General features: G+C 47.9%; 1 protein-coding gene across 1 annotated transcript in view; it reads left to right on the forward strand.

The window, feature by feature from the left end:
• The window catches only part of kif5ab (kinesin family member 5A, b), a 95,869-nt gene that overhangs the window by 40,227 nt on the left and 32,291 nt on the right, over nt 1–23,351 (forward strand). The window contains exons 12-16 of the mRNA XM_059956271.1: nt 1,864–2,018; nt 2,966–3,034; nt 9,347–9,553; nt 16,394–16,540; nt 18,819–19,007. Of these exons, the coding sequence (XP_059812254.1) occupies nt 1,864–2,018; nt 2,966–3,034; nt 9,347–9,553; nt 16,394–16,540; nt 18,819–19,007 (767 nt within the window). The remainder of the gene's footprint in view (nt 1–1,863; nt 2,019–2,965; nt 3,035–9,346; nt 9,554–16,393; nt 16,541–18,818; nt 19,008–23,351) is intronic.

A 23,351-nucleotide genomic window follows, 5' to 3' on the forward strand; every position in this document is an offset into this window, starting at 1 on the left:
TTTAAATCTTTCCCCAACTGTGGGGAAAGAGACTGTGATCACCCACTTTATATCTGCCCTTCACGGTTTATAAACCTCTGCCAGGCCACCCCTCAGCCTTCTTCACTCCAAGGAAAACTCTCCCAGTGTCTCCTTGTAACTCAAGCTCTCTAGTCCAGGCAACATCCTTATGAATCATTTCTGCACCTTCTCCAGCTTCATGATTCCCTGCTAAAGCAGAGTAGCCAGAACTGCACACAATCGTCCAATTCTGCTCTCAACAGCATCTTGTCCAACCGTAACATGGTGTCCTGAGTTCGATGTTCTGCAGGCCAGTGTGCCAAATGTCTTTTTCACCACCCTGTCTGCCAGCCACGCCACTTTCAATAAACCATGTACAGTATCTGTACCTCGAGGTCCCTCTATTCTGCAACATTCCCTGGGGTTCTGCTGTTCACAATGCAAGTCCTGCCCTTGGTTTAACTTCACTCACTTCTTTTTCATTCTCTCCCAAAGACAACCAGGGATTAAAATGTTTGACAGAATTGTTGATGTTCAGGGAATCAAGAGGCCTGCGCACCTATCACTCAGTGTTAACGTAGGGCACAGCAAGCTGTTAGAGGGACAAGAACATGCTGGCAAGATGGTGTGAGAACAGGAGTGGGGAGGTCTTGCCCTAGTTATCCAGGGTCTGGGCTTTAAAAGAACAGGAGAAGATCTTATTGAAATGAACAGGTGGTTTAACATAGGAGATGTGGCACTTGAGGAACACTGTACTCTGTAGGAGGGCTGGTGAGGTGGGAGCACTACACCAAGGGAGGGGCATGGAGCAGAGAGCACCACACTGTGGGAGGGGCAGTGAGGAGGGAGCGCTGTGCTGTGGGAGGGGTGGTTGAGGAGGGAGCACTGTGCTGTGGGAGGGGTGGTTGAGGAGGGAGCACTGTGCTGTGGGAGGGGTGGTGAGGAGGGAGCACTGTGCTGTGGGAGGGGCGGTGAGGAGGGAACACTGTGCTGTGGGAGGGATAGTAAGGAGGGAGCGCCGTGCTGTGGGAGGGGCGGTGAGGAGAGAGTTCTGCCAGTAGTGTTGCCATTCCATCTGAGACCATAACCCCATCCCAGCTCCTTGAGCAGCTGCCGGAGCGCTAATCGAAATGAGACCGAGTCTCCCCTTGTCCTGCATTGATATTTATCCCACATCTGGCATCACCAAGAGCCCAAACAGTGGTCACTACCCCTAAGAGCACGATGTGAAACAGCCTTCAGCCCAACCACTCCATGTAGAATGTGTTTTATAGCAGTTAGCATAATGACATTACAGTGCCAGTGACCCAGACACGCCACAGTCTGTAAGGAGTTTGTACGTTCGCCCTGTGACTGCATAGGGTTTCCTCCACATTCCAAAGACATACGGGGTAGTAGCTCATTTAGTCATGTGGTGTAATTGGGTGTTGCAGGCTTGTTCGGCCAGAAGGGCCTGTTACAATGCTGTATCTCTAAATAATCTTAATGAATCTCCTGCCCTTAAACCTATGTTCTCTTTGTTAGCACCCCAATCCTTGGGGGAAAAAGACTGAGCTTTCACCATGTCCACGCTCCTCAGTCTGCTACGTTCCAGGAATAAAATCCTAGTTTACACAACTTCTCTATGTAACTCAAGCCCTCCAGTCCAGGCAACATCCCGGTGAATCTTTTCTTGCCATGTTTTCAGCTGTCTGGGATGTCTCTGGCTGTCTGTGGGAGGCATTGAGTCTGTCTTCCTTCTACAGCACTTCCCTGATAACTCCGTCACTCTCTCTCCCCAACACACATGTATACACACACACACGCACACACACACACACACACACACACACACACACACACACATACACGCACACCCTGCAGGAGAGAACGTCCCTGTGAGTGAGCAGCTGCCAGAGAGGGAGGAGATCATCACCCCAGCGGTGGACAACTCCTCCATTGTGATCCATATCTCCAATGAGGAGAGACAGAAGTACGAAGAGGAGATCCGCAAACTCTACAAGCACCTGGACGAGAAGGTGAGGGAGGGAGAGAGAGGGATGGGCGAGGAGAGAGAGTTCGGTGCAGGCAGACAATAAGGTGCAAGATCATAGCAAGGTAGACTGTAAGGTCAAATCCAAGTTATTGTAGAAGAGAACTGCACAATAGTCTTTAACAGTGGGATAGAAGCTGTTCTTGACCCTGGTGGTACATACTTTCAGGCTTTTGTATCTTCTTCCCAATGGGAGGAGGGAGAGGAGAGAATGTCCGGGGTGGGTGGGGACTTTGATATTGCTGGCTGCTTCACTGAGGCAGCAGGAAGTATAGACAGAGTCTGAGGAGGGGGAGGTTGATTTCTGTGATGTGCTGAGCTGTGTCCATAATTCTCTGTGGTTTCCTGCATTTTCAGGAAGAGCAGTTGTCATACCAAGCCACGTTGTATCCAGATAGGATGCTTTTTAAGATGCATCTGTAAAAATTGGTGAGAGTCAATGGGGACATACTGAATTTCTTTAGCCTCCTGAGGAATTAGAGGCAATGGTGAGCTTTCTCGGCCATGGTGTCTATGTGTTTGGACCAGGACGAGCTATTGGTGATGTTAACTCCTTGAAGCTCTCAACCCCCTTGACCTCAGCACCCGTGATGTAGACAGGAGCACATGTACCATTCTCCTGTCTGAAGTCACTGACCAGCTCTTTAGTTTTGCTGACATTGAAGGAAGGTTGTTGTCATGACAGCATGACACTGGCCTCTCTATCTCCTTCTGGTATTCCACTGCTTTGGTTCTCCATGGACACGTGGGAGGAAGCCTGAGGAGGTATTGATGCCCAGCATGGATAGATTGGGCCAAATGGCTTCTTTGATCCAATATGATCAATAAGACAAATTCAGGTATAGGGTTGGTTCAGGGTTATGAGCTCCTGGGTCAACTGCAGTAGAAGAGATTGATGTGTCCTTACATGGAGTCCTCTGCCTGTCCCCACAGGATGACGAAATCAACTTTCACAGCCAGATGGTGGAGAAACTCAAACTGCAGATGTTGGATCAGGATGAGGTAAGGGCTGAGAGCTGCACTCCCACTTGCGCCGATCCTGGGGAGTCCAAGGGAGTGAAGAACCTTCCCCTTCGGCACATCCATTCCATTCCCATTGTGTCAGGCTATGTGTCTTCGATTCTCATTGGCCTGTGATTCTGGGAAACCTCTCTCCAAATCCCATTTGCCAGTAAATTTGGGCAACCTCTCTCTGAACCCCATTGGACATTGACTCTGTTCTCTGAATCCTATTGGCCAATGATATTGGGAAACTTGCCTATGAACCTCATTGGCAATGCCCCTGGGCCACCTTCCTCCAAATCTGATTGACCAATGACTCCGGGTAGCCTATCTGTCATTCCCTGGAAAACATAGGAGAGTCATAGAAACCCTCTTCACAAACCTATCTACCTGCGACTCCACTTTAAATGAGTTATGGACCTGTATTTCCAGATCCTTCTATTCTACTGCACTCCTTATTTGCCCTACTATTCACTGCGTGAGTCCTACCCTGGCTGGTCCTACTAAAGTGCAACACCTCACACTTGTCTGCATTAAATTCCATTTGCCATTTTTCAGCCCATTTTCCAGCTGGTCCAGATCCTGCTGCAAGCTCAGATAGTCTTCCTCACTGTCCACTACACCCCCCCCCCCAAACTTGGTGTCATCCACAAGTCTACTGATCTAGTTTATCACATTATCATCAAGATCTTTGAGATATTTGACAAACAACAACAGACCCAGCACTGATCCTTGTGACATACTTCTAGTCACTGACCTCGGGTCAGAGAGGCAACCATATATTACCACTCTCTGGCATCTCCACAAAGCCAATGTGTAATCCAATTTACTACCTCATCTTGAATGCCGAGCGACTGAACCTTCTAGCAGGGACTTGCTAAAGTCCATGTAGACAACGTCCACTGCCTTGCCTTCAACAAATTTCCTGGTAAATTCCTCAAAAAGCTCTACAAGATTAGTTAGACATAACCTACCACGCACAAAGCCATGTTGACTGTCCCTAATCAGTTCATGTCTATCCAAATACTTATATATCCAGTTCCTTAGAATAGCTTCCAATAACTTTCCCGAAACTGATATCAGGCTCACCGACTTATAATTTCCTGGGTATTTTTTAGATGCAAAAACTCCAATTAAAAACTCCCCCATTTCTTTTGGCTCCACTCATAGATTACTATTCTGATCTTCCAGAGGACCAATTTTGTCCCTTGCTATCCTTTTGCTTAACATATCTGCAGAAGCCCTTCTGATTCTCCTTTACCTTGTCTGCTAGAGCAACCTCATGCCTTATTTTATCCCTCCTGATTTTCTTCTTAAGTGTTCTCTTGCATTTCTTATACTCCTCAAATAACTTATTTGTTCCTGCCAGCCTTTACTTGCTATGTTCCTCCTTCTTTTTCTTAACCAGGATCTCAATATCTTGCAAAAATCAAGATTCCCTAAGCTTGTTATCCTTGCCTTTTATTCTGACAGGAACATACAAACACTGTGCTCTCAAATTTCACTTTTGAAGGGCTCCCATTTGCCAAGCACACCTTTGCCAGAAAACAAACTGTCACAATCCACACTTGCCAGATCCTTTCTGATATAATCAAAATAGGTCCTTTTTTCAATTTAGAATCACAACCGGTGTATCAGACCTATCCTTTTCCATAGTTACTTTGAAACTAATGGCACTATGGTCACTGGATGCAAAGTGGTCCCCCTCACAAACTTCTGTCACCTGCCCTGTCTCACTCTCTCATTGGTACTTCTACGTACAGATGAAGGAAACTTTCCTGAACACATTTACCATACTCTAACCCATCTAGTCCTTTTACAGCATGGGAGTCCCAGTCAATATGTGGAAAGTTAAAATCACCTATCACAGCCTTATGTTTCTTGCAACAATCTGCGATCTCTTTACAAATTTGTTCCTCTAAATCCCACAGACTGTTGGGTGGTCTATAATATAATCCCATTAACATGGTGACACCTTCCTTATTCCACACTTCTACCCATAAATCCTCACTGGAGAAGCTCTCCCAGTCTGTCCTAACTGAGCATAGCTGTGGTATTTTTCCTGACTAGTAATGCCACCTCCTCCCCTTTTAATTCCTCCCACTCTATCATGTCTAAAACAACAGAACCCTGGAACAATGAGCTACCAATCCTGCCCCCATCTGCTGCCAAGTCTCACTAATGGCTAACATGTCATAATTCCACATCCTGATCCATACCCTAAACTCATCTGCCTTTCCTACAATACTCCGTGCACTGAAATATTCACAGCTCAGAACATTAGTCTCACCACACTCGACCTTTCCATCCCTGACTTTGTATGTACCGTAGGCTTAACAACACCTTTCTCCACAACCACTCCACTATCTGTTCTGGCGCTCTGGTTCCCATCCCTCTAAACTCTAGATTAAACCAACCTGTGCAACACTAGTAAACCTTCCTGCTAGGATATTAGTCCTTTTCAGTTCAGGTGCAAACCATCTCTTCTGTACAGGTCCCACCTTCCCTGGAAGAGAGCCCCTTAGCCACATGTAAAGCTGTATGATCTTCCAATTTCTGACCTCACTAACATGTGGCACAGGTAGCAATCCTGAGATTACAGCCCTGGAAGTCCTGTTGTTTAACTTGGCACCTAACTCCTTGAACTCACTTTACAGAACCTCGTCACCCATCCTACCCATGTCATTGGTACCGACATAAACCACGAACTCTGGCTGCTCACCCTCCCACTTGGACTCAATCCAAGAAATCCCTGACCCTAGCACCCAGGAGGCAAAATACCATCCAAAAGTCAAGTTCTCATCCATAGAATCTCCTTTCTGTTCCCCTAACCAATGAATCCCATATCACCACAGCTCGCCTCTTCTTCCCCCTTCCCTTCTGAGCCACAGAGCCAGACTCAGTGCCAGAGACCTGACTGCTGCGGTATTTTCCTCTGCTAGGTTTAACCCCACTACAGTATCCAAAGTGGTATATCAGCTGTTGGGGGAAAAGGCTACAGGGTTATGCTACATTGGCTACCTATTACCTTTCTCCCTCCTGACGGCCACCCAGTTACCTGTGTCCTGCACCATGGGTGTAATTACCTCCCTGTATGTCCTGTTTATGAAACTTCAGCCTCCTGAATGATCTGAATTATCTAGTCCCAGCTCCAACTCCTTAACATGGTCTGTTAGAAGCTACAGCTGGATGCACTTCTTGTACGTGTTGTCGTCATGGACATTGGAGATCTCTCTGCCTTCCCACATCCCGTAAGAGAAGCATTTCACTATCCTGCCTGGTATCCCCATTGATCTAAATGTAAAATAAAAAGAAAGAAAGAATAAATAACAAAGAAATCTACCTGTGGCCTCTGCCTCTCCTTGCTGAAGCCTTAAAGAGCTAAAGCCTCAACTCTTCACTCTAACTCTGGCTCACTCACACAATGGCCATTCTCACAAAGACAATTCCACTTAAAATTAACTTCTTTTTATTGGTCCTTGCCAAGTGCTTAACCACAATTTGAGATTTGAAGTCATGACAGGAGTCAGACAAGGCTGCGTGATGTCAGCGATATTGTTTAATGTGATAATTGGATTATGAGGCAAACAACGAAAAACAAGCAGAGGGACATTAGATGGACTCTATTCTCTACTTTGGAAGAAGACTCAGTGGATGACCTCATATTACTAACACAATTATAGCAGCACATTCAAGAGAAAACTCAGCGCCTGTGTACTTTTGATGGACAGGTTGGACTCTGAGACAACTAGAGAGAGACTGAGACCATTACCCTCAATATAGAGCCTCCTCCTCCCATCAAGGCATAAGGTGTCTCTTTACCCACCACCGACTGGCAGATTCATCTACCTGGGCAGCATCATTCGGCAGGATGGTGGGACTAAGGACAGCATCCAGTACAGACTCAGTAAAGCTAGAAACATCTCAGCAACATATGGGGATTGACCAAGTACAGCATCCACACCAAGATGACACTTAACACAGCTGTGTTCTGTCCACACTCTTGTATGGGTCAAAATACTTACATATGACAGATAATGATCTTGCCAAGCTGTCATAATTCTAAACCATGAGGCTTCGCAAGTTCCTCTCTCTTTTCTGGCCAAGAAAGATTTCCAACCACGCCCTACTCCATCATGTCATCAAGAGGACAAGGCTACCATCATCATGAGGGAACGTTGGAGATGGATTGGGTACATGATGAGAAGAGAAGCCAAATACTTCATCAAGACATCATTTCATTGAACCCCTGAAGGGCGGAGGAAACGTGGGAGATCAAAGACAACTTGGCGCCGTACAGTAGAGGCAGAAATGAGAACCCTGAACCACACCTGGGGCACAATAGAGAAGATGGACTAGGATTGACAGAGATAGAGGACCTTCTTTGCTGCCCTAAATGCCAGCAGCATAACAGGCAGTAGCTAACTGGCCAAGCGCTTAAATGTACGCAATCCAATGTCTCCTCAGACACTGTGGTGCACAAAATGTGCTGACTGCCCCTGCTCGCTTCTTTTAAGCTCTCTCTCCTTCTGTGCAATCCAATGTCTCCTCGAGAACTGTGGTGAGCACAAATGTGCCGATTGTCCCCTGATCGCTTCATTTAAGCTCTTTCCCATTCTATGCAATCCAATGTCTCCTCGAGAAGTGTAGCGTGCAAAAATGTGCTCGCTGACCACGGATTACTTTAAACGCTCCCTCCCTCTATGCAATCTAGTGTCTGCTCGGGAACTGTTGTGCGCAAAATGTGCCAACTGTCTTCACTCGCTTCTTTTAAGCTCTCTCTCCTTATATGCAATCCAATGTCTCCTTGAGAACTGTGGTGCGCAAAATGTGCAGATTGCTCCAGCTCGCTTCTTTTAAACTAACTCCTTCTATGCAGTCCAATGTTTCATCAGGAATTGTAGTGCGCGCAAAACAATGCATCTGCTGCACCCAGATTCTTTTAAACGCAATTTAATATCTCCCTGGGAAATGGGCCGCACAAAATGTGCTGATTCTCTCTGCTCGCTGCTTTTAAACTCTCTCTCCCTTTACACAATCTCTTAGGAACTGTGCCACGCAAGATATGCTGACTGCACCCGTTCGCTTCTTTTAAACTCGCTCTCTCTCCCTCTGCGCAATCCAATGTCTCCTCGGGAACTGTGGCGCGCAAAATGTGCCGACTGACCGCGCTCGCTTCATTTAAACTGTCTCTCTCAATGCAATTCAACGTTTCCTCGGGAACTGTGGTGCGCAAGCATGTGCTGCTGCCCCCGCTCTCTTCTTTTAAATGCTCCCTCCCTATACGCAATCCTATGTCTCCTCGGGAAATGTGCTGTGCAAAATGTGCCTATTACCTCTGGTATTTCTTTTGAACTCTCTCTCCACCTATGCAATCCAATGTCTCCTCTGGAACTGTGGCTCGCAAAAGGTGCCAACTGCCCCCGCTTGCTTCTTTTAAACTCTGTACTTCTACACAATCAAATGTCTCCTCTAGAATTGTGATGCGCAAGATGTGCTGAATGCCCCCCTCGTATATTTTAAACTCTTTCGCCCTCTACGCAATCCAATGTCTCCTTGGGAACTGTGGTGTGCAAAATGTGCTGACTGCCCCGCTCTCACTAATTCCGATTTGCTAGCGACGTTATTGAACAAGATACCAAGATGGCTTTAGAAGGACTGTGATAGGGTTAGGATGGGAGTTAATGGGATTAGGATGGGTCTTGATAGAATTAAGAAGGGCATGATGGAATTAGGAAGGGTATAATGGGATTTGGAAGGTTGTTGATGAGATTTGGGAAGGTGTGATGAGCCGTGAGGGTGGTGATGGGAGAGTGCTGATGGTATTTGGGAGGGTGCTGATTGAATTTGGAGGATGTTGATGGGACTTGGGAGGCTCAAATGGGATTTGGGAGAGTGCTGATGGTATTTGGGAGGGTGCTGATTGAATTTTGAGGATGTTGATGGGATTTGGGAGGCTCTGTTGGGATTTGGGTGGGTGCTGATGGGATTTGGGAGGTTCTGATGGGATTTGGGAGGGTGCTGATGGATTAGGAAGGGTGCTGATGGTGTAGAGATGGGTTATCATTCTTTTCAGTGGCAAATCAGATGGACATGGTAGAATCAGAGAGAAAGAGTGGATGTCCCTCCTACAGAGAGTTGCTTGATAGGAAGTCGGAAGGAGATCCAGCAAGAGCTTTCAGAAGAACTGAAAGGGGAGCAGGGAGCACCAGGATGAGGAAATGTCCAGAAAGGACTTGGGGAGAAAGCGCGGGGCAGTGTGACTGGTGGCCATTCGGAGTTCTCTCACCCTCCACTCCTCTGCTCTATCAGCTTCTAGCTTCAACCCGTGGGGACAATGCCAAGATCCAAGAGGAACTGGGGAGGTTGCAGGCAGAGAATGACAGCGCCAAGGAGGAGGTCAAAGAAGTTCTCCAGGCTCTGGAGGAGCTAGCTGTAAACTATGACCAGAAGACCCTGGAAGTGGAGGAGATGTCCAAGCAGAATGGACTATTGGCAGATGAGCTGACCAAAAAGATGGTGTGTAGCGCCTTCTCCCCACCAGCCAATATCCTTTTGTGTACCCTGGGAAATGTCGGGGGATTGAGTGGGGCAGTCCAACCCTCCTCAAACTTCCTCAATATTCTGAGATTGTAAGGAGAGGGGAGGGATCACTCCTGGTCTCTCCATTTCTGGTTCCACTTTTGTCAGCTCTCCCTATGCTTGCCCCTCCCTCTTTCTAAATCCCAACCCTCTTCTATCCCACCATCCTTTTTGTCATCCCTCCCCCTCATCTCACGTGTTTCCTCCTCTTTCCTCTCCCTTTGTTCTTGTCTTCCCTCCCTCTTTCTGAACCCCCTTTCCCCTTCTCTCCCACACCCCTTCTTACTTTTCCCGCACACTCTCCCTTTCCCTCTTTTCCCCTTTCCCTCCCCCCTCGTGTCCCCCTTTACCTCTTCCTTGTCTCTCTCTCTCTTTTGCCCCCTCACTCTTCTTCTTTGTTGCTCTCATCAGCCCCTCCCATCTCTCCTTCTCTCTATCTGTCTATCTTTTTATCTATCACTGACTCTCTCTATCTGTCACTCTCTCCTTCTAACTGTCCTATCTCTAACTTTCTATTTCCCCCTTTGTCTCTATCGATCTTTTTCTCTCTTTCCTCTCTCTCTGTCTTCGTCTATCTGTGTCTCTCTAATTCAGCCCCCTCTCTCTATCTCTTTTTCCCTCTCTCATTATTCATGTCTACTTCTTTATCTCTCCCTCTCTCTACCTATCTATTTCTCCATCTCACCCTTTCCCTCTATTTAACTATCTCTCCCTCACTTTCTTTCTCTCTATCCATCTCTCTCTCTCTCTCTCTCTCTCTCTCTCTCTCGTGTATCGCTCTACCTCACACATACTCTCCTGCTTCTTGGGAGGCACTCTCATTGGGACAAAGGGAGGGGAGACTTGGACCAACGTGAGCATGATGAAGGATTCCTTCCTGGGAGTGTTGCGTGAATCTGTGAGGTAAGTGTAACCCAGCACACAGAGTTATCTAGCTTCAACCTTGGAGAGTATAACCTCCATCCTGAACAGAGTGCTCTGAAGCCCAGGAAGGGAGTGAACTGGGGTCAGTACTCTGGTTTATATTTGGAGTTACTTAATGCATTGGAACCAATAACTAGGGGCGAGTGACCAGATTTTTCCGAGGCTCCCTATGAGAGTGTTATGTAACTGTGGATGTCAAGGAGATAGTCCCAGAGCGGGACAGAACAGAAACAGGTCCTTTGGCCCAACACCTCTATGCCAAAACCAATCCCAGTTGCCCCCATTCAGACTCTGTCCTGATACCCCCTGCCTGTTTAAGTCTCTGTCTAAATGCCCCTCGAACACAGAGAGTGTCTCTGATTCCACCCCCTCCTCTGGCAGCACCTTCCAGATATCACCCATTCTCTGTGTGGAGAAACTTGTCTCTCAGGTCCCCTTTAAATGTCCTCCCTCTCACCTTAAACCTACCCCCTTTTATTTCTGATACCCATATCTTTGGGGAAATTGATCCTGACTGTCCACTCCATCTTTGCTTTCTTATATACTTATAACAGCCTCTTTCACTGAAGGGAAAGCAAGCCATTCCTAACCAATCTCTCCCTATAACTGAAACCCTCAAATCCAGGCAACATCCTAGTGGATCTTCTCAACACTCTCTGTGTAAAAAAAAACTTACCCCTCAAATTTGTTTTCAGAGTCCTTCAACCCAACTGACCCATGCCAACCAAGATTCCCATCCACTTGCATTTGTCCCATTTCCCTCTAAACCTTTCCTATCCATGTACCCATCCAGGTGTATTTTAGATGTTGTTAATGTACCTGCCTCAACCATTTCCTCTGGCAGCTCGTTCCATACATTCACCACCCTCTGGGTGAAGAAATTGTCCTTCAGGTTCCTTTGTAAATCTTTTCCATTTCTCCTTAAACCTGTGCCCTCGAGTTTTTAGTTCCCTTTTCCCGGGAAAAGGGCTGTGTGCATCCACCCTAACTGTGTCCGACGTTTTTATTTAGAGATCTATACAGAACAGGCCCTTCCGGCCCAATGAACCACACTGCCCAGCAACCCACCTATTTAACCCTAGACTAATCGCAGGACAATTTAGCATGATCTTTGGACTGTGGGATGAAATCCACAAGGTTCACAAGGAGAATGTGTACAAACTCTGAACTCCAGAACACTCCACGCTGCAAAAGCATGCTAACCGCTACACGACTGTGGCACCCATGATTTTACACTCCACTGTAAGATCACCTTCAGCCTCCTACGCTCCAAAGAATAAAGCCCCGACTTGCCCAACCCCTTTCAGTCCCTGGACTCCAGGCAACATCCTTGTGAATCTCCTCTGCATGCTTTGCAGGTTAATGACATCTTTTCTGTAGCAGGGCGACCAAAACTGATCACAATACTCTGGGTGCGACCTCACCAGCATCTTATACAATGGCACATAAGATAAACACGACATCCTCTAGTTTCCAATTCCCATTCCGTGGGAGAATACTGTGCACATTCACCCTACCCACGCCCCTCATGCATAACAGTTTTGCGAGACTTTGATCACTTTGCACTAAAGCTGAATGCTCTTTCTCTGTGCTTGTAAAAATGATGTACAATTTGAGTCCATATGAATGTTGTGTCTCTGATACTGTTGCAAGCACGGTATGTTTCTCAATGCATCTGTACACACATGCACTTGTGCAAACTGAGCATCCATTTAGTGAGGGTTTGAATATAACATCAAGGTCTTATTGCTGAGGCTTTTTCAGGCATTGGGCAGACCATATCTGCGGTATTGTGAGCTGTTTTGGGCCCCATATCTAAGAAAGGATGTGCTGGTGTTGGAGAGGGTTTCAGAGGATCTTTACGAGAATGAAATGGTTAGTGTTTGATGGCTCTGACTGTGCACTCACTGGAATTCAGAAGAATGGGAGGGGAGGGGAGGGGGGGAGATCTCATTGAAACCTATCAAATACTGAAAGGCCAAGATAGAGTGGATGTGCAGAGGATGTTTCTGAAAGTGAGGGAGTCTAGGACCAGAGAATAGGGGGGGGGGTGTCCATTTAGAACGGGGGTGAGGAGAAATGTCTTTAGCCAGAGGGTGGTGAATCTGTGGAATTCTTTGCCACATACAGTTGTCTAGGCCGTCATTTGGTATAATTAAGGCAGAGGATGATAGTTCTTGATTAGTAAGGACATCAAAGGTTACGGGAAGAAGGCGAGTGATTGGAGTTGAGAGGAAATGGTTAAATGGCAGTTTAGACCAAATGGCCTGATTCTGCTCTTATGACTCACGGTTGTACCGTTTCACAATAAACAAAACTTTGACTTTGTACAATTTTATAATTCTCTATAAGGTCACCCCTCAGCCTCCTATCACAGCCTGTTCAACCTTTCCCCATCACTCAGGCCCTAAAGGTCCCAGAAAACAAGCAGATTCCAGAATATCAGAGTAAATTCATTTTATCTCTCCCCCAAGTACTGGCAAAGCAAACACCACTGCCATCCCCTACAGAGTCAAAGAATACCACAGCACATAAGAGTACCGAGGTACATTAACAAGGTGAAAGAGGAGACTGAGTGTGGTGTATCTAAGTTTGATGATGCCACAAAATTGAGGGAAATGCTAATTGTGCAGAGGATGTGGGGAGTCTGCAGAGAGATATAGATAGGTTAAGTGAGTGGGCAAGGGTCTGGCAGATGGAGTACAATGTTGGTAAATGCCAGGTCATCCACTTTGGAAGGGAAAAGAGAAGATCAAATTGTTACTTAAAGGAGAAAGATTGTTTCCCTGCTGTTTGATTGTATTTAGAAGGAAACCCCACAAGCTCCCCCTGAAACTTTGACAGCCTTAACTTTCCAACCTTGTGTTGCCCCTTTACAGGAAGGGTGTGGAGGCTTTGGAGAGGATGCAGAAGAGGTTTCCCAGGATACTCCTGGATTAGATGGCATATACTAGGAGAGGTTGGACAAACTTGGGTTGTTTTCTCTGGAGCAGCAGAAGTTGAAGGGAGATAGAGGATGGTGAGATTATGAGAGACATAAGGTGGAGAGTCAGAATCTTTCTCTCTATGTTAGTCGTATCAGAAACAAGAGATATTAGGTTTAAAGTGAGAGGAAAGAGGTTTAAAGAGGACCTGAGGGGGTAAGGTTATCTGTGGGTGTTTATCTGTCTATCTGAGGGTAGACAGTCAGTATCTTTTTCCCAGGGTGGAAATATCTAATACCAGAGAGCATGTGTTTAAGGTAAGAGAGGAAATGTTCAAATGTGTGGGGCAAGTTTTTTTTTACACAGAGATCAGTGGGTGCCTGGCAAGCACTGCGAGCGGTAGGGGTGGAGGCATATATGATAGAGGTGTTTTAGAGACTCTTAAGCAAGCACACGGATATGAAGAGAATGGAGGGATATGGACATCTTGTAGGTAGAAGGGATTCATTTAGTTAATTTACATGCACTGCACTTTTTCCACAGCTGAGACACGTGGCGAGAGTGGATATCGGACCACTGGAAAACGATGCTAGTGAGGTAGTAATGGAGGACAAGGAAATGGCAGATGGACTGAATAAGTATTTTGCATCAGTCTTCACTGTGGAAGACACTAGCAGTATGCCGGATGTTTGAGAGTGTCACGGGGCAGAAGTGGGTGAAGTTGTCATTTCTAGGGAGAAGGTTCTTGGGAAACTGAAAGGTCTTATAAGTCACCTGGACCAGATGGTCTACACCCCAGGTTTCTGAAAGAAGTGGTTGAAGAGACTGTGGAGGCATTAGTAATGAACTTTCAAGAATCACTAGATTCTAGAATATTTCTGCAGGACTGAAAAATTGCAAATGTCACTCCACTCTTCAAGAAGGGAGAGAGGCAGAAGAAAAGAAATTATGGGCCAGTTAGTCTGACCTCAGTGGTTGAGAAGTTGTTTGAAGTCAATTGTTAAGGATGAGATTTTGAGGTACTTGGGAGGCACATGATAAAATAGGTCATAATCAGCATGGTTAAAATTGTACATTGTTACTACTTGACAAAGGAGAGACTGTCTAAAGTGTTTCCTAATGTTGATAGTCAGTGTGACAGATGTAAAACCGAGACAGCCACATTGACATATATATGCTTTGGTCGTGTTCTGTACTGAAACATTTTTGGAAATCTATTTTCTCTACAATTTCTAAAGTTTTAAAAATTAATTTACAACTTAATAAATTGACAGTTTTATTTGGTAAAATCCCTCAATATATTCATGGTATTTCTTCATCAGACCAACAAGTAATTGCATTTGTTACATTATTGGGCAGAAGGGCTATTTTGTTGAAATGGAAAGATGCTCCTGCTCCTACTTTGATACAATGGTTTTCCCAGGTGATGCTATGTCTTAGTTTGGAGAAAATCAGAGGTCGAACTTCCGATCCTCGATTTGATTTTGAGAAAAGGTGGGGTTCATTCGCCCGCTACTATCATCTGATTTGAGTTAATTAATATGGTTTCCTTCCGATTTTTCTTTAAGTGGATTTGAGTTGGCGGATTGATGTTTTTTTCTACGGAAGCTTGTTTGATGTATGGCTTCAGGGTTGTGCTCCCAATGGAGTTTTTTGTTTTTTTTTAGTTAGTAGAGGTTCTTTTCTTTCCTTCTTTTTCTTTCAAAAAATATTCTTAACACTTTATTTTCTCTTATTATTATTGATATATTGCTTAGCTTTGTTAATTAGTTATTTGCTAATTTAATTCCTTATTGTATATAATGACATATTGACTTAATGTATTTTTTGTTAATCTTCAATAATAATTAATAAAAAAAATTTAAATGAAAATGAAAGGCTACATAAGGACTTAGACAGATTAGGAGAAGGGCAAAGAAGTGGTAGATGGAATACAGTATCAGGAAGGGTATGGCCATACACTTTGGTAGAAGAAATAAAAGTGTATATTATTTTCTAAATGAACAGAAGTCAAAAATCTGAGGTGCAAAGGGGCTTGAGAGTCCTCGTACAGGATTCCATAAAGGTTAATTTGCAGGTTGCGTTGGTGGTGATGAAAGCAAATGTGATTTAGTATGAATTTTGAGAGGTCTAGAAGACTAAGGTTGTAATGTTGAGGCTTTATAAGGCACTGTTGAGGCCTCACTTGGAGTACTGTGAGCAGCTTTGGGCCCATTATCTAAGAAAGAAATTGCAGACATTGAAGGGGGTTCAAAGGAGGCTCACGAAAATAATTCCAGGATTGAAAAGCTTATTGTATGAGGAACGTTTGATGGCCCTGGGCCTGTATTCACTGGAATTCTGAAAAATGAGGGGCGACTTCATTGAAACCTATCGAATGGTGAAAGGCCACAATAAAGTGGATGTGGAGAGGATGTTTCCTCTGTTGGGAAAGTCTCAGAATAGATGAGAATCCTTTTAGAATGAAGATGAGGAGGAATTTCTTTAGCCAGAGAGCGGTGAATCTGTGGAATTCATTGTCACAGGCATCTGTGGAGGCCAAGTCATTGGGATATTTAAGACAGAGGTTGATAAATTCCTTATTAGTCAGAGCATGAAGGGATACAGGTGGAAGGCAGGAGATTGGGGCTGAGAGGGAAAATGGATCAGCCATGATGAAATGGTGGAGTGACTTGATGGGCCAAATGGCCTAATTCTGTTCCTATATCTTATGGTCATGTGGTATTCTGCATTCTGTTATTGTTTTACCTTGTTCTACCTCAATGCACTGTGTAATGATCTGATCTGTATGAACAGTATGGAAAACAAACTTTTCACTGTATCTCAGTATGTTTGACGATGATAAACCAATACCAATACAACTGATGATGTGTCCCTCCCAAACCTCATCCTCTCCACAATCCCGGCCCCTCTCCCCACTGCACTGCAGGCAACACTGATTGGCTTGGAGGCAGAGTTGCGTCACACCCAGGAACTGAGCAACCACCAGAAGACGAGGGTGACAGAGGTCCTGAACAACCTCCTCAAGGACCTGGCTGACTTCAGCAACATCCTGGGCAATGGGGAGTGGAAAGTGGTGAGTGAGGTGGCAGGCACTGGGATTGGGGTAGAAATGGGGTTTACTGCCCAGACAAGTGTCTTCCCTTCACTGGGACAGAATATAGAGACCCCAAACCCCCACTTCCCCAAAACACACACACCTCACATCACCAGAAGTCTGGTGCCAGCTTCAGAGCCCCAAAATACAGAGATGCCAAAACAACCCCCTCCCAAAAAAAAACAGACCTCACTTGATCAAGACCAAAAGGCTCAAAATACAGAGACATCAAAACACCCTCATAAATAGGGAGGGCATCCTAACACACCCATAAGTAGAGATACTTCCCATGCCGGGAAACCCCATAAATGTCCTAACACTTTCATAATTGCAGAGACTACAGAACACCCCATTCACGCAGAGACACTTGCATTCATCCCACTCACATAGAGAGACATGTCCACTTCTCCCCATGAATACAAACTCACACTCAGGCACCTTAAAAAAAACCTATTCTCAAGGACTCAATGCAAAAGCTCATGCACTCCTGGGGGATGTCCCTTTAAATACCAATACACACCCTGGGACCCCTGTAAATGCTAACACACTGCCCAGGGCCCTCTGCAATGGCTGATACACTTCCCAGGATATCCTGTAAATAGACACACTCCTCGGGGACCCCCTATCAACACTGACACATTCTTCATGGGGTTCTCTTGTAAATGCTAACACATTCCCTGGGAGTCCCCTATAAATGCCAACGCACTCACGGGGTCGCATTGTGAGTACCGATACACTTCCTGGGACTCCCTGTAACTACCAACACTCTCCTCAGGACCCCCTGTAAATACTGACACACTCCCCAGGACCCTCTGCAATTGCTGATACATTTCCCAGGACCCCCTATCAATAATGGCACACTCTTTATGGGATTCTTCTGTAAATCAAATCAAGTTTAACTATCATTCAGACTATATATGGATACAGTTGAATGAGACAGCGCTCCGCCAGGGTCAAAGTGCACAGCATACATTCAAAATAGCGACATAGGAAAACAAACTCACATCGTTATGCAAGAAAGCACAATGTATTGTCCAAGTCCCTGAGCAATATGCAAACTGATGGTACATCTCCTGGCAATCCTGCCTGTCATTCCACTGATCAAACAGTGGAGGGCAGCACTGATGAGAGAGGCCAGCTCCCTACAGAGCGCAAACTCGATGCTACACCGCCTTCAGTGTCATCTCACCTGGACTGCAGCAGCAGGACAGCCTGCTTGAGGCCTTGTCCTTGCTACAACCAAGGCCACACTGCTACCTTGCCGCCTATCTCACCACCAAACAAGGGAAACAGATCTGCAGCATCTCACATTATCAAAGTCCAAAAGGGTCTTGCAATCACAAGAGAAATGTCTAAGAGAGTTACTCATGGTTATACTGCACCTGCTTTTGTGCACTAACTCCGCTTTCTTCAAGTAGCAGGCAGCAACGGGGTCTATAACCAGGTCAGCTCTTCTGGAACTTCTCCAGCCTGTGCACTGGCTTCTCTTTCTCCAGCCCGTCCACTGCTTTCACCTTCTCCAGCCTGTCTGCTGGCTTCTTCTTCTCCCAGCCTAGCACCGGCCACCCCTTCTGAGAGGCCGCTGCATTCAAATGAACCGCCATCTTACCAGAAAAGTATGACACATTCCCTCTGGACCCCTATAAAACTTACACACTCTCCAGAACCCCCTGTAAATACTGACACACTCCCTGAGACCACTTGTAAATAACAACACTCTGCCAGGGGCCTCTGTAAGTACCAACACACATACACACTCCTTAAATACTGAACCACTGCCCTGGACCCCCTGTAAATACCATCACACTCCCAGGACCCCCTGTAAATACTGACACACTCTCCAGGACCCCCTGTAAACACTCACACTCTCACTGAGTGTGGTAAACTGTGTATACCTGTCTGGACACGCTCCTCTGCTGACTGCTCCTGTGGCTCCTCCCACAGACCCCTGTGTAAAGGTGATTGGAGGCACTGCTCCTCCCTCAGTCTCCAAGATGCCGTGCTCCCCTTTGCTGCTAATAAAAGCCTATCGTTCACCTCCCGTCTCCAAGAGTTATTGATGGTGCATCACTGAGCCACCCTGTAAATACTGACATACACCTCGAGAACACCTGTAAATACTAGCACTGTGCCCAGGAACCACTGTAAGTACCAACACATGGTCCAGAACCTCCTGTAAACACAGACAGGCTTCACTGATCCAATGTAAACAGTGATTGGGAGGGACACAAAGTTCTGTCTCCTGTCCCTTGTCTAGCCTGTGGAGTTCAGTGGTGCCATTGAAGAGGAGTTTACTGTGACTCGACTCTACATCAGCAAGGTGAAATCTGAAGTGAAGATGCTCTTGAAGCGATGTCACCAACTGGAGAACAACCAGAGCGAGTGCAACAAGAAAATGGAGGAGAACACTCGAGAGCTGTCTGCCTGCCAACTCCTCATCTCACAGGTACTGATTGTGGAGGAGCCTAGCCAGCACAGGGGGGAGGGTCGCTCACTCTGTGTGTGACCCTGGGAGTGTGTGATGGGAGAGTGGGGAGGGAGATTCACTCTGTGTCTGATCCTGGGAGTGTGATGGGACAGTGTGGAAGGAGATTCACTCTGTGTCTGAACCCGGGAGTGTGTGATGGACGGTGTGGAGGGAGTTTCACTTTGTGCCTGACCCTGGGAGTGAGTGATGTGACAGTGTGGAGGGAGATTCACTCTGTGTCTGACCCTGGGAGTGTGTGATGGGAGAGTGGGGAGGGAGATTCACTCTGTGTCTGACCCTGGGAGTGTGTGATGGGAAAGTGTGGAGGGAGATTCACTCTGTGTCTGACCCTGGGAGAGTGTGATGGGACGGTGTGGAGGGAGATTCACTCTGTGTCTGACCCTGGGAGTGTGTGATGGGAGAGTGTGGAGGGAGATTCACTCTCTGTCTGACCCCAGGAGTGTGTGATGGGAGAGTGTGGAGGGAGATTCACTTTGTGCCTGACATCGGGGAGTGGGTGATGGGACAGTGTGGAGGAAGATTCACTCTGTGTCTGACCCAGGGAGTGTGTGATGGGATGGTGTGGAGGGAGATTCACTTTGTGTCTGACACCGGGAGTGTGTGGAGGGAGATTCACTTTGTGTCTGACACCGGGAGTGGGTGATGGGACAGTGTGGAGGGAGATTCACTCTGTGTCTGACCCCGGGAGTGTGTGATGGGACAGCGTGGAGGGAGATTCACTCTGTGTCTGACCCCGGGAGTGTGTGATGGGACAGTGTGGAGGGAGATTCACTCTGTGTCTGACCCCGGGAATGTGTGATGGGACAGTGTGGGGGGAGATTCAATCTGTGTCTGACCTCGGGAGTGTGCGATGGGAGAGTGTGGAGGGAAATTCACTCTGTGTCTGACCCCGGGAGTGTGTGATGGGACGGTGTGGAGGGAGATTCACTCTGTGTCTGACCCTGGGAGTGTGTGATGGGACAGTGTGGAGGGAGATTCACTGTGTGCCTGACCCTGGGAGTGTGTGATGGGACAGTGTGGATGGAGATTCACTCTGTGTCTGACCCTGGGAGTGTGTGATGGGACAGTGTGGAGGGAGATTCACTCTGTCTGACCCTGGGAGTCTGTGATGGGACAGTGTAGAGGGAGATTCACTCTGTGTCTTACCCTGGGAGTGTGTGATGGGACAGTGTAGAGGGAGATTCACTCTGTGTCTGACCCTGAGAGTGTGTGATGGGACAGTGTGGAGAGAGATTCACTCTGTCTCTGACCCTGGGAGTGTGTGATGGGATGGTGTGGAGGGAGATTCACTCTGTGTCTGAACCTGGCAGTGTGTGATGGGACAGTGTGGAGGGAGATTCACTCTGTGTCTGACCCTGGGAGTCTGTGATGGGACAGTGTAGAGGGAGATTCACTCTGTGTCTTACCCTGGGAGTGTGTGATGGGACGGTGTGGAGGGAAATTCACTCTGTGTCTGACACCGTGAGTGTGTGATGGGAGAATGTGGAGGGAGATTCACTTTATGTCTGAACCCCAGTAGTGTGTGATGGGAGAGTGTGGAGGGAGATTCACTTTGTGTCTGACACCGGGAGTGGGTGATGGGACAGTGTGGAGGGAGATTCACTCTGAGTCTGACCCCGGGAGTGTGTGATGGGACAGTGTGGAGGGAGATTCACTCTGTGTCTGATCCTGAGTGTGGGTGATGGGGCAGTTTGGAGGGAGATTCACCCTGTGTCTCACCCCGGGAATGTGTGATGGGTCGGTGTAGAGGGAGATTCACTCTGTGTCTGACCCTGGGAGTGGGTGATGGGACAGTGTGGAGGGAGATTCACTCTGTGTCTGACCCTTTTTTTTTTATTATTACAAAATCCTTTATTACAAATTTCGGTGCTATACAATATATACAAAACAGTGGCAAACACAATTACTGCACTACAAATAGACAATAGACATTACACCAGAATGTTGCCATCCCTATCCACGATGGCATTTACACCCCGCGGAGCCCAACGGTCTCGAAACTCCTCCAAGGCCGCTGTGGACTGCGCGTGTTCCTTTTCAATAGTTACCCGAGCACGAACATACCCCCTAAACATTGCCAGGCAGTCTGCCCGGAGAGATCCTCCCGCCACCCGTTTCCAAGACCCTCGGATGGCGGATTTCGCCAGCCCCAGGAGCAAGTTGACTAGGACATCCTCATCCCTCCGTGCCCCCTTCCTTACTGGATGACCATATATAAACAGGGTGGGACTAAAATGCAGCCAGAAGGCGAGAAGCAGCCCACGCAAATATGCAAAAAGAGGCTGCAGCCTCACACACTCCATGTACATGTGGTACACGGTCTCCTCCAGCCCGCAGAAGTGGCATGCGGGTGGGAAGTCCATGTACAAACTGAAAAACTTATTGCAGGGCACTGCCCTATGCAGTACCCTCCAGCCGAGATCCCCCAGGTGCATGGGAAGAACCCCGGCGTAAAGGGACTTCCAGTGGGGACCCTCCTCACCTCTGGGTGGAAGGACCGACCGCCATGGCGTGTCGGGACGGTGTACAAGGGCAAGGAAGTGGAGGATGTGGAGTAGCAGCCCATACAGATACCTCCTACTTGCATCCCTGAATGGGACTGTGGGTATCGATGAGAGACGGCTCAAGTTGTGCGGACACGGCTCCCGGAGAAGATTGCGGGGTCTGGGCCCGACCAGCAGCTCGGCCTGAGTCGGTCCACACAACTGAGCCGCACCGACAGCCACTGAGGTAGGGCAAGGGCCGGCCAGGACCCCGCCCTCCGCCTGAGGAGGGGATTCCCGGCCTGAGGCGACCATGTTCCAGACTCTCAGTAGGTCCTGATAGAAGCCGGGCAGACTCCGCAAAGCAGTACGGCTGACACCCGCCGGTGGTAGCCGCATGTCTTCATGAAGACAGCAGCCCCTCCGGAGGAAGAAAGTCGCCAACACGTGCCACCTGGGAGGGTGCTCGGCGTACAGGAATCTCTGCAGAGTCCTGAGGCGGAGAGCCGCCAGCTGCGTTCGGACGCACACCAGCGACTGTCCGCCCTCTCCCACTGGGAGACTCAAGACCGCTGCAGAGACCCAGTGTTTCCTGTTGCCCCAGAAGAAGTCCACTAATTTCCTCTGCAGTCTTGCAACAAACGGGGCAGGAGGGGCCAAGGTGACCATCCGATACCACAACATGGAGGCCACCAGCTGGTTTATGACCACCACCCTGCCTCGATAGGAAAGCACCCTGAGAAGGCCTGACCAGCGCCCCAGCCGGGCCATGACTTTCATCTCCAGGTCCCGCCAGTTCGCCAGCCAGGTCTCCCCAGAAGGACTCAGGTAGACTCCCAGATAGAGGAGACGCCGAGTACTCCACTCAAAAGCTCTCATCTCCTCCGGCAGGGAGTCCACCTGCCACTGACCCACTAAGAGTCCGGAACATTTCGCCCAGTTGATCCTGGCGGAGGATGCTGCCGAGAAAATGTCTTGGCACTCGCGCATCCTCCGCAGGTCATTGGGATCTGTCATCATGAGGAGTACATCATCGGCGTAGGCCGAGAGGGCGACCTCCATGTCCGGTTCACGCAGAACCAGACCTGTCAGCCTTCGCCGTAGGAGGCTCAGGAATGGCTCGACACAGATCGCGTACAATTGACCGGACATGGGGCATCCCTGACGTACTCCTCTCCTGAAGGGAATGGGTGCTGCCAGTGATCCATTGACCTTAACAAGGCACTCTGCGGCAGAGTAGAGGAGCCGAACTCGGGCCACAAAGTGTGGTCCGAGCCCAAAGGCCTGCAGAGTGCCCACCAGGAAACTGTGGTCTACCCGGTCAAACGCCTTCTCCTGGTCAAGAGAAAGAAACGCTGCCGGGGTCCCAGTCTCCTGGTACAGGTGGATCAGGTCCCGTACTAGGTGGACATTGTCCTGGATGGAGCGGCCCGGGACTGTGTAAGATTGGTCAGGATGAATCACCTGTCTCAGTACTGAACCAAGACGGTTGGCCATTGCCCGGGCGAAGATCTTGTAGTCTGCGCACAAGAGGGAGACCGGGCGCCAGTTCTTTAGCAGGCGAAGGTCTCCCTTCTTGGGCAGCAGGACCACGACTGCTCTCCGCCATGAGAGGGGCAATTCCCCGGTGGCTAGGCTCTCCCCTAGAACAAGGCTGTAATCGACCCCCAGGACATCCCAAAAAGCCTGATAAAACTCCACACTCAGACCATCTGAGCCAGGGGATTTACCCCTCCGGAGTTGCCGAAGGGCAGTAGACAGCTCCTCCCCAGTCAGGGAGTGTGTGATGGGACAGTGTGGAGGGAGATTCACTCTGTGT

This window comes from Hypanus sabinus, chromosome X1, assembly GCF_030144855.1.
Source record: "Hypanus sabinus isolate sHypSab1 chromosome X1, sHypSab1.hap1, whole genome shotgun sequence".
Lineage (NCBI taxonomy): Eukaryota > Metazoa > Chordata > Chondrichthyes > Myliobatiformes > Dasyatidae > Hypanus > Hypanus sabinus.